This window comes from Gorilla gorilla, chromosome 15, assembly GCF_029281585.2.
Source record: "Gorilla gorilla gorilla isolate KB3781 chromosome 15, NHGRI_mGorGor1-v2.1_pri, whole genome shotgun sequence".
NCBI lineage: Eukaryota > Metazoa > Chordata > Mammalia > Primates > Hominidae > Gorilla > Gorilla gorilla.
Window position 1 is genome coordinate 17,419,097 of NC_073239.2, and position 11,782 is coordinate 17,430,878.

The window sequence follows — 11,782 nt, forward strand, 5'->3', positions numbered from 1 at the left end:
AAAATTAGCCAGGTGCGGTGGTATGCGCCTGTAATCCCAGCTACTTGGAAGGCTGAGGCAGAATTGCGTGAACCTGGGAGGCGGCGGTTGCAGTGAGCCGAGATCTGCACTCCAGCCTGGGTGACAGAACGAGACTCCATCTCAAAAAAAAAAAAAAAAAAGACTACTGCATGTCTTTTCCCCCTGGGAAACTGTCATTACTTTTACATTCTTATTCCTTGTGTCTCTTCAAGTGCAATTCCACGGTTCTCTGAACATTAAGTTCCATAAAATTTTAGTTCAAGGATAAAGCACTGATCGGAAACAAAAAAATCTAAAATCTTGTATTTAAAAAATTAAACCTTCCAACCTAAAAATGAATACCACTTAAAAATGTTAGTACAATCTGTTATTAAAATTCCTGTGCTTACTTCAGCAGCACATACTAAAATTGGAACACAGACCAAGAGTGGTGGCTCACGCCTGTAATCCCAGCACTTTCAGAGGCCAAGGCAGGAGTTCGAGACCAGCCTGGGCAACATAGTGAGATCCTGTCTCTACAAAAAATAAAAAATTAACCGGGAATGGTGGTGCACACCTGTAGTCCCAGGTACTTGGTAGGCTGAGGTGGGAGGATCCCTTGAACCCAGGTCGAGGCTGCAGTCAGATGGTTTGTGCCACTGCACTCCAACCTGGGTGACAGACTAAGACCCTGTCTCCGAGAGAAAAAAAAAAGATTAAAATGGCCCCTGCACAAGGATGACATGCAAATTCATCAAGCATTCCATATGAGAAAAATTCCTTTCACATACTATGATCAGTAGCACTTAACTGAAATTATTGAAAATTATTTTCCCCTCAAGCATTCATTATACCCCCATTACTACCCCCTCCTATAGTAGAGCTTCAAGCCAATACTAGCCTTTTCTATAAGCAACATGAATATTGTTCAGATTTTCCAGGTACAAATCAGTAGACAAAACTTAATTTGTACAAAGGATTTTAGTGCATACAAACTGTCATCAAATAAGGTGCTTTTTAACCAGGTTAAATTTTATGATCATCCCTTTAATTCACTGTTTACCAACCTCTTTCCTGCCAGGGCACACAGGAAATGAAACATTTTGCTGGATAAGCCACAGATGAAGGTACTAGTGGTGGAATTGGCTCATGGATACAGATTGCTGTGCAAAGCTCTATGCATTTACTGTTTTAATAATTACTCCAATAAAAGGATTTTAAAAAAGAGATCTTTTAACACATCCACTTACACAAGTGAGTTATATACACACAAAAACTAACTGGAAATACTTCTTCACATTTTCACTGTAACCATTTACTTGTCAAGGGAAGGCAAAATGAATATTCAAAGTCAAGGCTAAAGTTACAGTGTTAAACTCAAAGAAGGCTGCAATTTAAGTGCTCTCTTGTATAAAGCATCAGAAAGTTAATACAAGTACTAGTCTTAAGCAGTCACACAAGTCTAAGCCACATTTATTTGCACATGTATAGTAATGGCCAACAGATACTCCAAGTTCATACAAATTTGTAAAACAACAAAGTTAATAATCACTTGGTACACTTGTGTGTTATCTTGCTTACATATTAAAACCTAGATGAACTTCCTTCATTTTGTGGACTTCCATACAATACTTCCTTAAACAAAATTCTTGAAAACACATATCGGCATGTTTAAGTTAGAGCCAACACAAAGTTAAGACAAGACACAAACTCAAAAACCAAGTTTAAAAGATACTTTTCTACCTCCCTCCCCTAGAAAGAAGTGATTTTCTTTAACAGATGTATGCTATATCACACAAGTAACCATGAAGACAAAAGAATGACGCTCCCATCATCAGGAAGAAAATGCCAACCAGATCATACTGTTTAGTTATCTACCGAACATATGGTTAAAATATGAGAAACGGGGGAAAATGCTTAGATTAAAATAACAAGAGAGAATAGAAAATAGCAAATGATTTTAAAGAGAACTGTTCCCCCTCAAAGCTGCAAAGCTCTGACTCTGACAACTAAAAATTGTCCAAGGCAAATAAAAACGAGGAAACCTTCAAAAACATTCTAATCACGTGCAGTATCTAGTGTTAAAAGCTGAAAATGATAAAGAGGATATTATACAAGTGTCAACGAGGACATCCCAAAAATAATGAAATAAACACACATTTATTTCTACAAAAGCAATGTATGATACAGAATTAGAAGGGAACAGACTTAAAGATTTGCCTATTAAAATATACAGATTCTTACTGAAGAGTATAGGATATTTAAAAAAGATGACAAGGGATGTTAATCTTTTTTTATTATTATCATTTTTACATATTTTGGAACCTCACATAATTTTGATAAATAACTCTTACAAAATTATGCAAAAAGTACAAGAATGTCTGGTAAACAAACAGTCTGTATTTTCCAAAAAGATTTTTTACAACATGCAATTCTTAAGGCAGCATCCTCTTTACAAGGAAAGGTAATCCTTTTATATCAAGAAATCTTCTGCTGCAAAGAATGGCTAAGAAAGCCTGGCTTCTTCCATTAACGCCTTTTGTCTTTCCTGTCTGATTTTCGGTCTCTTTCACTTCTTGAAGATCTTTTGCCTGATCGACTACTCTCTGATATAGACCTCTTTCTGTCGGACCGGGAATTCTTATCCTTTGATCCTTTTGTATCTCTACTACTACCACCTTTTGAAGATTTGTGACTTCTTTCTAGTCCTGAAGTATCCCTTCTCTTCCGATCCACGCTCCTTCTGTGCTTTCTATCTCTATTATGTCCCCGGCCCCTACTCCGACTTCTACTCTCACTACTACTACTAGTGCTACTGCTACTATCTCTGCTGCTGCTGCCACTTGTACTGGAGCTGCTACTGGAACTACTGCGACTGCTACTACTTCCACTGCTGGAACTACTTCCACTGCTGCTACTGGTTGAACTGCTACTAGAACTGCTACTGCTACTGCTTCGACTTCTACTCTTGCTTGTTTTATTTCTAGCTCGACCTCTACTTCTGCTCCTAGTTTTGGTTTTGCTCTTGCTCTCTGGATGTACTGTCAAGACTGGCTCTACTGGTACCTCAGTGAGTTTTACAGATTCTACAGGAAAATCCTTCCTCTCAGGTAGTAAATGCCCTTGCTCCTGAGTAACTTGGGGTGTTGGCTGTAAAACAGCTAATGACAAATCCTCAGGCTGAGAGGGAGGCTGGGACTGGAGTACTGGTTGGGACTGGGATTGAAGCTGAAGCTGGGGCTGATGCTGGGGCTGAGGCTGAGGCTGAGGCTGAGCCACAGGCTCAGGTTGGGGCTCAGATTCTTTTTCTTCTTTTTCCTCAGACTCCTTTTCCATGTCTAAAGCACTGACATTCTCTTTCCCAGGAGAAAGGGATTTACATTCTTTATCTGGCTCAATTTCAAATTCCATTTCTGGTTCCAATTCTTTGCTAGCTTCATTTTCTGAAGGTTCTACACTTTCAACTCGATTAGTTTCCATTACCTCCTGGTCAGCAATTACATGTTTGACATTCTCAACCATCTCTAGCACATCCATAACTTCTTCAGGCTGACTATCCTGCTGCTTCTCACTTTCCCTTACCTCAGTTTCCTCCTCCATCTTAACCTCCATTTCCTGTTTTTGTTCTTCCTCCTCCTGTTCTTTCTCTGCATCACTATGAACAATCGCTATTTCCTTTTCCTCTTCCTCTCCTGCTTCCTCTATTTCTACATCATTGTGCTGATTACCTGTCTCCTCCAACTCTTCCTCTCGCTGAGCCACCTTACCCTCTTCTTGTTCCGCCTTCTGTTCTTCATTACGCACCACCTGATGCTCTTTTTCCTTCATTGATTGTCTTCTAGGCCTAGCCTCCATTTTATTTATTTGTTCTGCAAATTCGATGCGCCTACCTTCAAATAAAGCTAAAGAATAAAAATTTACACGTGTAAAATTTACCGATTAAGAAAATTCAAAGCCACAATTTTATAACTGGTCACAAACTGTCATTAAGCTTCATCTGAATTTGTTTTTGTAAAGTTATGACAAAAGATTATGGCAATTAAGTAACCACAAACTGACATAAAATTATAAAAGCAAAGATCCACGGGAAATCTACATACTAGAAATTGTGGCAGACAGAACTAGACATTTTCTAACTGATAAAGAAGAAAACAGATCAATCTTTATGTCTGATGAAAAATAAAACTTCTGTAAAACAGAACCAGTTTTGGCATAAAATCATATATATTAATTTTTCTGATCCCAAAGAGATAAATCATCATCTTAGCAGTGTCTATCCTTCCATGTGTTTTCCATCTAGAAACTGAGTTGGTTTTCACATTTGTCTTATTAGCATTTTATCAGAATAATAGCATGCAAAAAAAAAGTAATTTTACACAAATGCTTAAGGAATACAGATGCATAAGCACTGTCTATAACTTTCACATTAAACTCCATCATGATACAAATATTCCTATACTACAAACTCACCAGCATCTCAGAATGTATCTTTTTTTTTTTTGAGATGGAGTCTAGCTCTGTTGCCCAGGCTGGAGTTCAGTGGCGCAATCTCGGCTCACTGCAACTTCCGCCTCCCAGGTTCAAGTGATTCTCCTGCCTCAGCCTGCCAAGTAGCTGGAATTACAGGTGCCCACCACCATGCCCAGCTAATTTTTTTTGTATTTTTAGTAGAGACTAGAGACGGGGTTTCACCGTGTTAGCCGGGATGGTCTTGATCTCCTGACCTCATGATCCGCCTGCCTCAGCCTCCCAAAGTGCTGGGATTACAGGCGTGAGCCACCACGCCTGGCCTAGAATATCTTATATCTTATTTAAAAAAAAAAAAGCAAACACAGCAAACCAATCACTGAATCATAATTATTTTAGAAAACAAACGTGTGCATATGAACATATTACCTTACCCACTATGAGCAATTCAATGGACCTCTTCGCATACTTACCGTTCATTTTTCTCTGTGACTCTTCTATTAGTTTTTGGGTAGCTGGACACATTCTTCCAGGAATATAAAACAAATGGGGCTTTGTCTTAGTTCTTATATATTTAATTATTTTGGCATTATGTTCATTCCATTCTTCTTGCTAAAGAAAAGGTAAAAGGTCAGTGCTTTTGTAAACTCAAAGGATTACCAATCTTAGAACTCCAAATTACCACTCACCAGCTGCGCAAGCTCAACTTTCTGTTCCAAAAGCCGCAGTTCTGTCTGTTTAGCACGCCTCTCTTCAAACAGTTCTCTCCTTTCATTTTCAACCTGCTTTCTCTCTTCTTCTGCCTGAACTTCAAGTTTTTGTTCAATTTCCTGGCGCCGCTTTTGCTAAAAGTTAAGTAGCCTGCTTTAATACTTATGTGTTGAAATAGTTACAAGAAAAGGTATATATGATTTCAGTTCAATTATGATAAAAAGTTATTACACATACTAATTACATGAAACATTAGAGGCAGGTAGATCATCTGAAGTCAGAAGCCAACACCATCTCTACTAAAAACACAAAAAAATTAACAGGGCGTGGTTGCACGCACCTATAATCCCAGCTACTTGGGAGGCCGAAGCAGGAGAATCACTTGAACCCCAGAGGCGGAGGTTGCAGTGAGCTGAGATCACGCCACTGCACTCCAGCCTGGGCAAGAAGAGCCAAACTCCATCTCAAAATTTTTTTTTTTTTTTTTTTTTTTTTACTATGTAAAGGTATCTGCAGGCCGGGCACAGTGGCTCACACCTGTCATCCCAGCACTCTGGGAGGCTGAGGTGGGTGGATTGCTTTGAGCTCAGACCAGCCTGGGCAACATGATAAAACCCCATCTCTACAAAAAAAAAAGAAAAAGAAAAAAAAAAAGGTATCTGCATATGCTTCACATTTTTTCTTTTTTTGAGATGGAGTTTTGCGCCTGTTGCCCAGGCTGGGGTGCAATAGTGTGATCTTGGCTCATTGCAACCTCACCTCCAGGGTTCAAGTGATTCTCTTGCCTCCGCCTCCCAAATAGCTGGGATTACAGGCGCATGCCACCACAGGCGGCTAATTTTGTATTTTTAGTAAAGACAGGGTTTCACTATGTTGGCCAGACTGGTCTCGAAAAACTCCTGACCTCAGGTGATCCACCTGCCTCAGCCTCCCAAAGTGCTGGGATTACAGGCATGAGCCACTGCACCTGGCTGCTTCACATTTTCAATTCAGGATACCAACTAACTAGAACTTAGCACTTGGTACTGACTGTAATTTGTCTTTCAGGAAATGGAGACTTGAGGCTTTTTTTTCACATATCTAAATTTCAAGGCTGTTAGCTATGATATCAACAACTGTTATATTCCAACACAATGTTTAAGTAAAGCTGTTCTATAAAAAGTTAAACCAAGTTTTTAGTTGGCTTTGTTTCAGGTTTACAGTTAGGTCTTAAAAGAGCTTTAAGGCTTTTTTAAAAAAACATTAATCTACTACTTTGATAACTTAAATATATGATGCAAAACAAAACTTGGATAAATACCCTTTCAGTAGCAACAGTGGATTCTTGTTTAAATTTTTGAAGGGTACCCATCAACAAGCCAAATATTCGCCGGTTCCTAAAGAACAGAATAAGAAAATTTACTGTCAACAGGATCCATTTCATTCAAACCCATCATTTTCTAAGAAATACTACAGGACGCTTGAACAATCCCTTGATTTTCCTTATAACTGCATTATTTCACTAGAGTTTTTTTCCCCCAGGGAAATACCTTTGCTTTCCCTTTTCATCCATATTTTGATCCTGGATAAGGTCTCTACGTGTGCGCTCTTTGGAGGTAGCTACAACTGAAGACTGCAATGCTGGCTGCAGAAAAAGAAAATCTCAGTAATTTAACTAGCATATGAGTGGGGTGCTTTTAAATGTAGTAAAGTGAAGGTACTACATTCATTTAAGTTCTTTCAATCTCAATACCTTTTTAACATCATCATCCTCCGGGTCGCTTTCCTGGCGTGATTCTCTTCTGGTCCGACGCTCCCCACCCAGCCTGTCATAGAAAATATTAATTTTTTTGAGACAGGGTTTCACTATACCACCCAGGCTGAAGTGCAGTGGTGCCACCACGGTTCACTGCAGCCTCGACCTCCCAGGCTCAAGAGATCCTCCTGCCTCATCCTCCCAAGCAGCTGAGACTACAGGCGTGAGCCAGCATGCCTGGGTAACTTTTTTGTACTTTTTGTAGGGATGTGATTTCACCATGTACCTAGGCTGTTCTCCAACTCCTGGGCTCAAGCGATCTGCTGGTCTTGGCTTCCCAAAGTGCTGGGATTACAGGGATGAGCCACTGTGCCTGGCCAAAAATTAATTTAAATGACCACTGAGGTATTTATGTAACTGCAACCCAAGGGCAAATGCCCTCTCCTCTAGGACTCGTTTCCAGAAGCTTTGTTCTATCAAGTCTCCATCCCATTTTATTCTTTCCTCCAGCAGAGAAAGGATACTACAATGTATGAACTAACGCCCAAACCAATTCTGCTCTCCTGTATTTTCTAAGTATTTCAAACTGGTTAAGTTTTTCAAGTACAAGTCAGAAAAAATGGTACTAATTGACAATTTTTCCAATTTTACTCTTCACATGACCTTTATTTGGATAAAACTTAGGTTATCATGAGTGCAGAACTGCGTTTTGAGGGAACTGATAGTCAACTGTTCAGTCAAATACCAACAGAACTTGGGGGGGGGCGGGGAGTGGCATACCACTCAATTTTAATATTGCTGAAACAGAATTATTGTTAATAAATATTTATATTTGTGTGGTACCTCAGAAACTAAAGAAGCCTTCAGGAATCTTTTTTTAAACCTACCTACTGACTGCCCCTTCAAGGTCTCTCTGTTTGGCTGGGGGTCCTCCTCCACTATCTGAGAATCCACGCCTGAAATTTAAAATGTTCAACATAAAACACTTGAAATACAAGGTAAATGGTATTTCCATTTGACAAGAGAATATGGTTAAACTTTCAAAAATCTTTCCAACTAAAGTAGCCTTAAACGGGCATTCATTCCAAAATGCTTTTATAGTGTTACTTTATAAGAATTAAGTTCACTCAAAATTGGTACACTTAATATATTCTTCAACCTCCAGTTTTTCAGGATAACTATATTTATACAGAAATCTAGTCTATTACAACATTAAACAAAACAAAGACGACAAACACTGGGTTATTGATTTTATCACAGGTTTTGTTCAAACCAACATATTTAGTAAAGTACCAGTAGTTTCAGCATGGGTAAAGTCCAAAGGAAATCTTACCTCAGTAATAAACTACCACGTCCTCTACCTCCACCAGGACCAGAAAGGGCCAGCAATCTGGCTTGGATGGGCCTGTAAAAGATTTACAAATCAGTGCAAGATCATATGTAGACACACACAGTCGCACCCAAATACTTTCAGAGATGTGGATCATAAGGAGAAAAATCACAAAAGTTCCAAAAAGATAGTTTCAAATAAATCTAAATGTCTGAAACAGGACAGGAAGTACTATTTCATTTAACTTCCTCGTTTCTCCAGGACCTGTGTCACAGAAATTATATTCACCTCGATGCCCCCACACAGTAACAAGCCTGGATCAGGTCCCCATCCCGCCATCCCCGAGGAGGCTGCACGTGGGCAAGAGGCTGGGGTAAGGCGGCGTGTTGCGTCCCGGCAGGGTCTCGGGGCCAGCATCGCGCCGGGTGTCCGCCGGAGCGGGAAGAGGCTTTGTGCTGCAGTTCCGGGCCTGCAGGGCCGAGAGCGGGAATCAGCAGTCCGGGTCTTCTCACAGGCCAAGAAACCATGCCGGCGCACCCAGGCCTCGCTCTCCTTCCTCAGGGACCTGAGACCAGCGCTCTACGGTGGGGGCCTGGGGCCTCTCCACCTCGGCGACAACAGGGTTTTACCCGCCGCCCCGCGAACAGGCCTCGAGGTTCCAGTCTTCTTAAGGCTGGCCGCCCTCCCCGCCCCCAATTCACCCCGACCTGAGGGCTGCCTCTCCGAGCTCCGAGTTCCGAGTTCCCGTTAGGCCCTTACCTCACGTCATTCGGATCCCGCCCGGTGAGCTTGCGAATATTCTCATCCACGTTCTTAAGACTCTCTTTGGCCTTTTCCAGCTGTTCCTGCAAAGTTCTCACTGCGACCGCCATCTTCTCCCTGCGGCAGGCTTGAGACTGCTTTACAGGCCGCGCCGGGCTATGCCGCGCCGCCGAGGCGCGAAAGGACTGACAGCAGGGCTCAGCCAATGACGATGAGCGTTGTCTTCCGGCCTCAACCACTCAGCGACCGGAAGGGGGAAGAACCTGCAGCCTTTGTGACTCTGAGCCAATGAAAAGTCAGCCAGGCAGTCACCTCCCTCCCCAGTTAGCTGCGGGTGCCTGGATCCCGCTGCTAGCGCAGAGTCGGGGCGGGTTTCACATCCCTGAGTTCTCGGAGTCTTGGGCTCGCGAGTCTGCAGTTCTGGCAAGGAGAGCGCGGAGTTTTCTAGGCCTTTTAACCTATGATGTAATGTGCCTTACACCGTTTTAACGTGATCACATCAGAGTGGGACTTAGCCAAGCCTCCTTTTCTTCCTTACCCTCACCTTGGTTAATGATTTAATTAGGAAAGGGCGCGGCTATTCTGTTGGTGCGCATGCTCAGAGAGGGGGTGGGCGCGTGCTTTCCTCTATTAGGTTAATTTTTTTTTTTTTTTCATACGGAGTCTCGCTCTGTCGCCCAGGCTGGAGTGCAGTGGCACCATCTCGGCTCACTGCAACCTCCTCCTCCCGGGTTCAAGCGATTCTCCTGCCTCAGCCTCCTGAGTACCTGGGACTACAGGCGCGTTCCAACACGCCTGGCTAATTTTTGTATTATTAGAGACCGGATTCCACCATGTTGGGCAGGCTGGTCTCGAACTCCTGACCTCAGGTGATTCGCCTGCCTCGACCTCCCAGGGTGCTGGGATTACAGGCGTGAGCCACCACGCCCAGCCTGATTAGGTTAAAGTGAGCAGAGGGAAGACAAAAATGACAACTAGTAAAAGTCATTAATCATAATGGCTAACGTTTGTTAGGGGTTGATCTTGTTCCCGACCCTCTGTGAAACCGTCTACATGCCTTATTTCTCACAAACTGAAAGTGTGGATTAAATGCCTGTTATTACTGATAAGGAAATTGAGACTGGAGATAATATAACTGTCCTTTGGTCACGCCAGTTGAGAATCAGTCTCTGATTAGACGCTGAGCATCTATACTAGAGAAAAGAAAGCAGTGGCGAGACAGACAGGCAGTCATGGTTGAGCTAGCCTCTTCACCTGGCCTAGAGCTGGTTAAGACCAGACCTAAGGGAGCGGCCCTGTTGTTAGTGGTGTCTGTGTGTTGTCCCGCTTCTGGTTCTGCCCTACCTGCACTGCCAATGTAGGAACTAGTTTTGTTCTATAAATATATATACAAATTGAAGCTCAGAAAACATTTTTTCACAGGCCAGGCACAGTGGCTCACGCCCGTAATCCCAGCACTTAGGGAGGCTGAGGCAGGTGGATCACTTGAGGCCAGGAGTTGGAGACCAGCCTGGCCAACATGGTGAAACCCCGCCTTTACTAAAAATACAAAAATTAGCTGGGAGTGGTGGTGCACGCCTGTAATCCCAGCTACTCGGGAGCCCGGGATGCGGAGGTTGCAGTGAGCCGAGATTGCACCACTGCACTCTAGCCTGTGCGACAGAGTGAGACTCCGTCCCAAACAAACAAAAAAACAAAACACTTTCCCACAGAAACAATGCTTTAAATAATCTCAGCCAGGCATCTATCTTCCTTGTACAAGCATTAGTGGGCCAAGTGTGTTAATTAACTCAAGCTACCACTTTAATCCAGCAATCTTTTAGAGCTTCCATTGTGTATCAGCAGTAAGCTAGGGTTTGAAAATAAAGCCTAGAACAAGATAGTTGTGATTCCTGCTTCTGTGGGGTTTGTGGGCTTCCAAAGGAGCAATGATCATTCATTAGTTCAACAAATACTGAGGGCCCACTATGTACCAGGTGCTATTCTAGGCACTTGGGTATATCAGTGTACAATAAAGATCTCTGAGCAAGTCCAGTGGATTGTGCCTGTAATCCCAGATACTTGGGAGACTGAGGTGGGAGAATCACTACAGCCCAGGAGTTAAGACCAGCCTGGGCAACATAGCAAGAATCCTGTCTCTAAAAATAAAAATTTTAAAAATTGTACTGGAGAGGCTGAGGCGGGATGATTGTTTGAGTCCAGGAGTTTGAGACTGCAGTGAGCTGTCATCACACCACTGCACTCTAGTCTGGGCAGCAGTGAGACTCTGTCTCAAAACTAACTAGATAAATAAATAAATTGTATAGCATGTTAGAAAGCGGGAAGTACTATAGGAGAAAAAAATGTAGAGATGAATAATGGGGATGAAGATTGACAATTATTTAATTCTGATTGTGAGCATACTTAGCCTCATTGATCTTATTACAGGTCTGTGTACAACCTTAGGCAGTACCTGAGGCATGAGAGTGTGATAATAGTACAGCGTATTCAGCAAGTGTAAGAATGTTTGCATGTATGGTCGGCCCGGTAATCCCAGGATTTTGGGAGGTCTTGGTGGGCGGATCACTTGAGGTTGGGAGTTCGAGACCAGCCTGGCCAACATGGTGAAACCCTGTCTCTACTAAAAATACAAAATTAGTCCTGCATGGTGGCAAGTGCCTGTAGTCTCAGCTGCTTGGGAGGCTGAGGCAGAATTGCTTGAGCCCGGGAGGTGGAGGTTGCATGCAGTGAGCCAAGATCATGCCACTGCACTCTGGCCTGGGCAACAGTGAGACTCT

At 42.5% G+C, this 11,782-nt stretch overlaps 1 protein-coding gene across 1 annotated transcript; it reads right to left on the reverse strand.

Moving 5' to 3' along the window:
• Nucleotides 1–1,455: 1,455 nt before the first annotated feature.
• On the reverse strand, nt 1,456–10,390 carry PNN (pinin, desmosome associated protein). Its single transcript, XM_004055108.4, has 9 exons — nt 9,003–10,390; nt 8,247–8,318; nt 7,801–7,869; nt 6,911–6,983; nt 6,708–6,802; nt 6,479–6,554; nt 5,157–5,312; nt 4,941–5,079; nt 1,456–3,902 (listed from the first exon to the last, which is right to left on the reverse strand). The coding sequence occupies exons 1-9, from the start codon at nt 9,113–9,115 to the stop codon at nt 2,530–2,532; spliced, it is 2,166 nt and encodes a 721-aa protein (XP_004055156.2). The 5' UTR covers nt 9,116–10,390; the 3' UTR covers nt 1,456–2,529.
• Between the last annotated feature and the right edge of the window lie 1,392 nt (nt 10,391–11,782).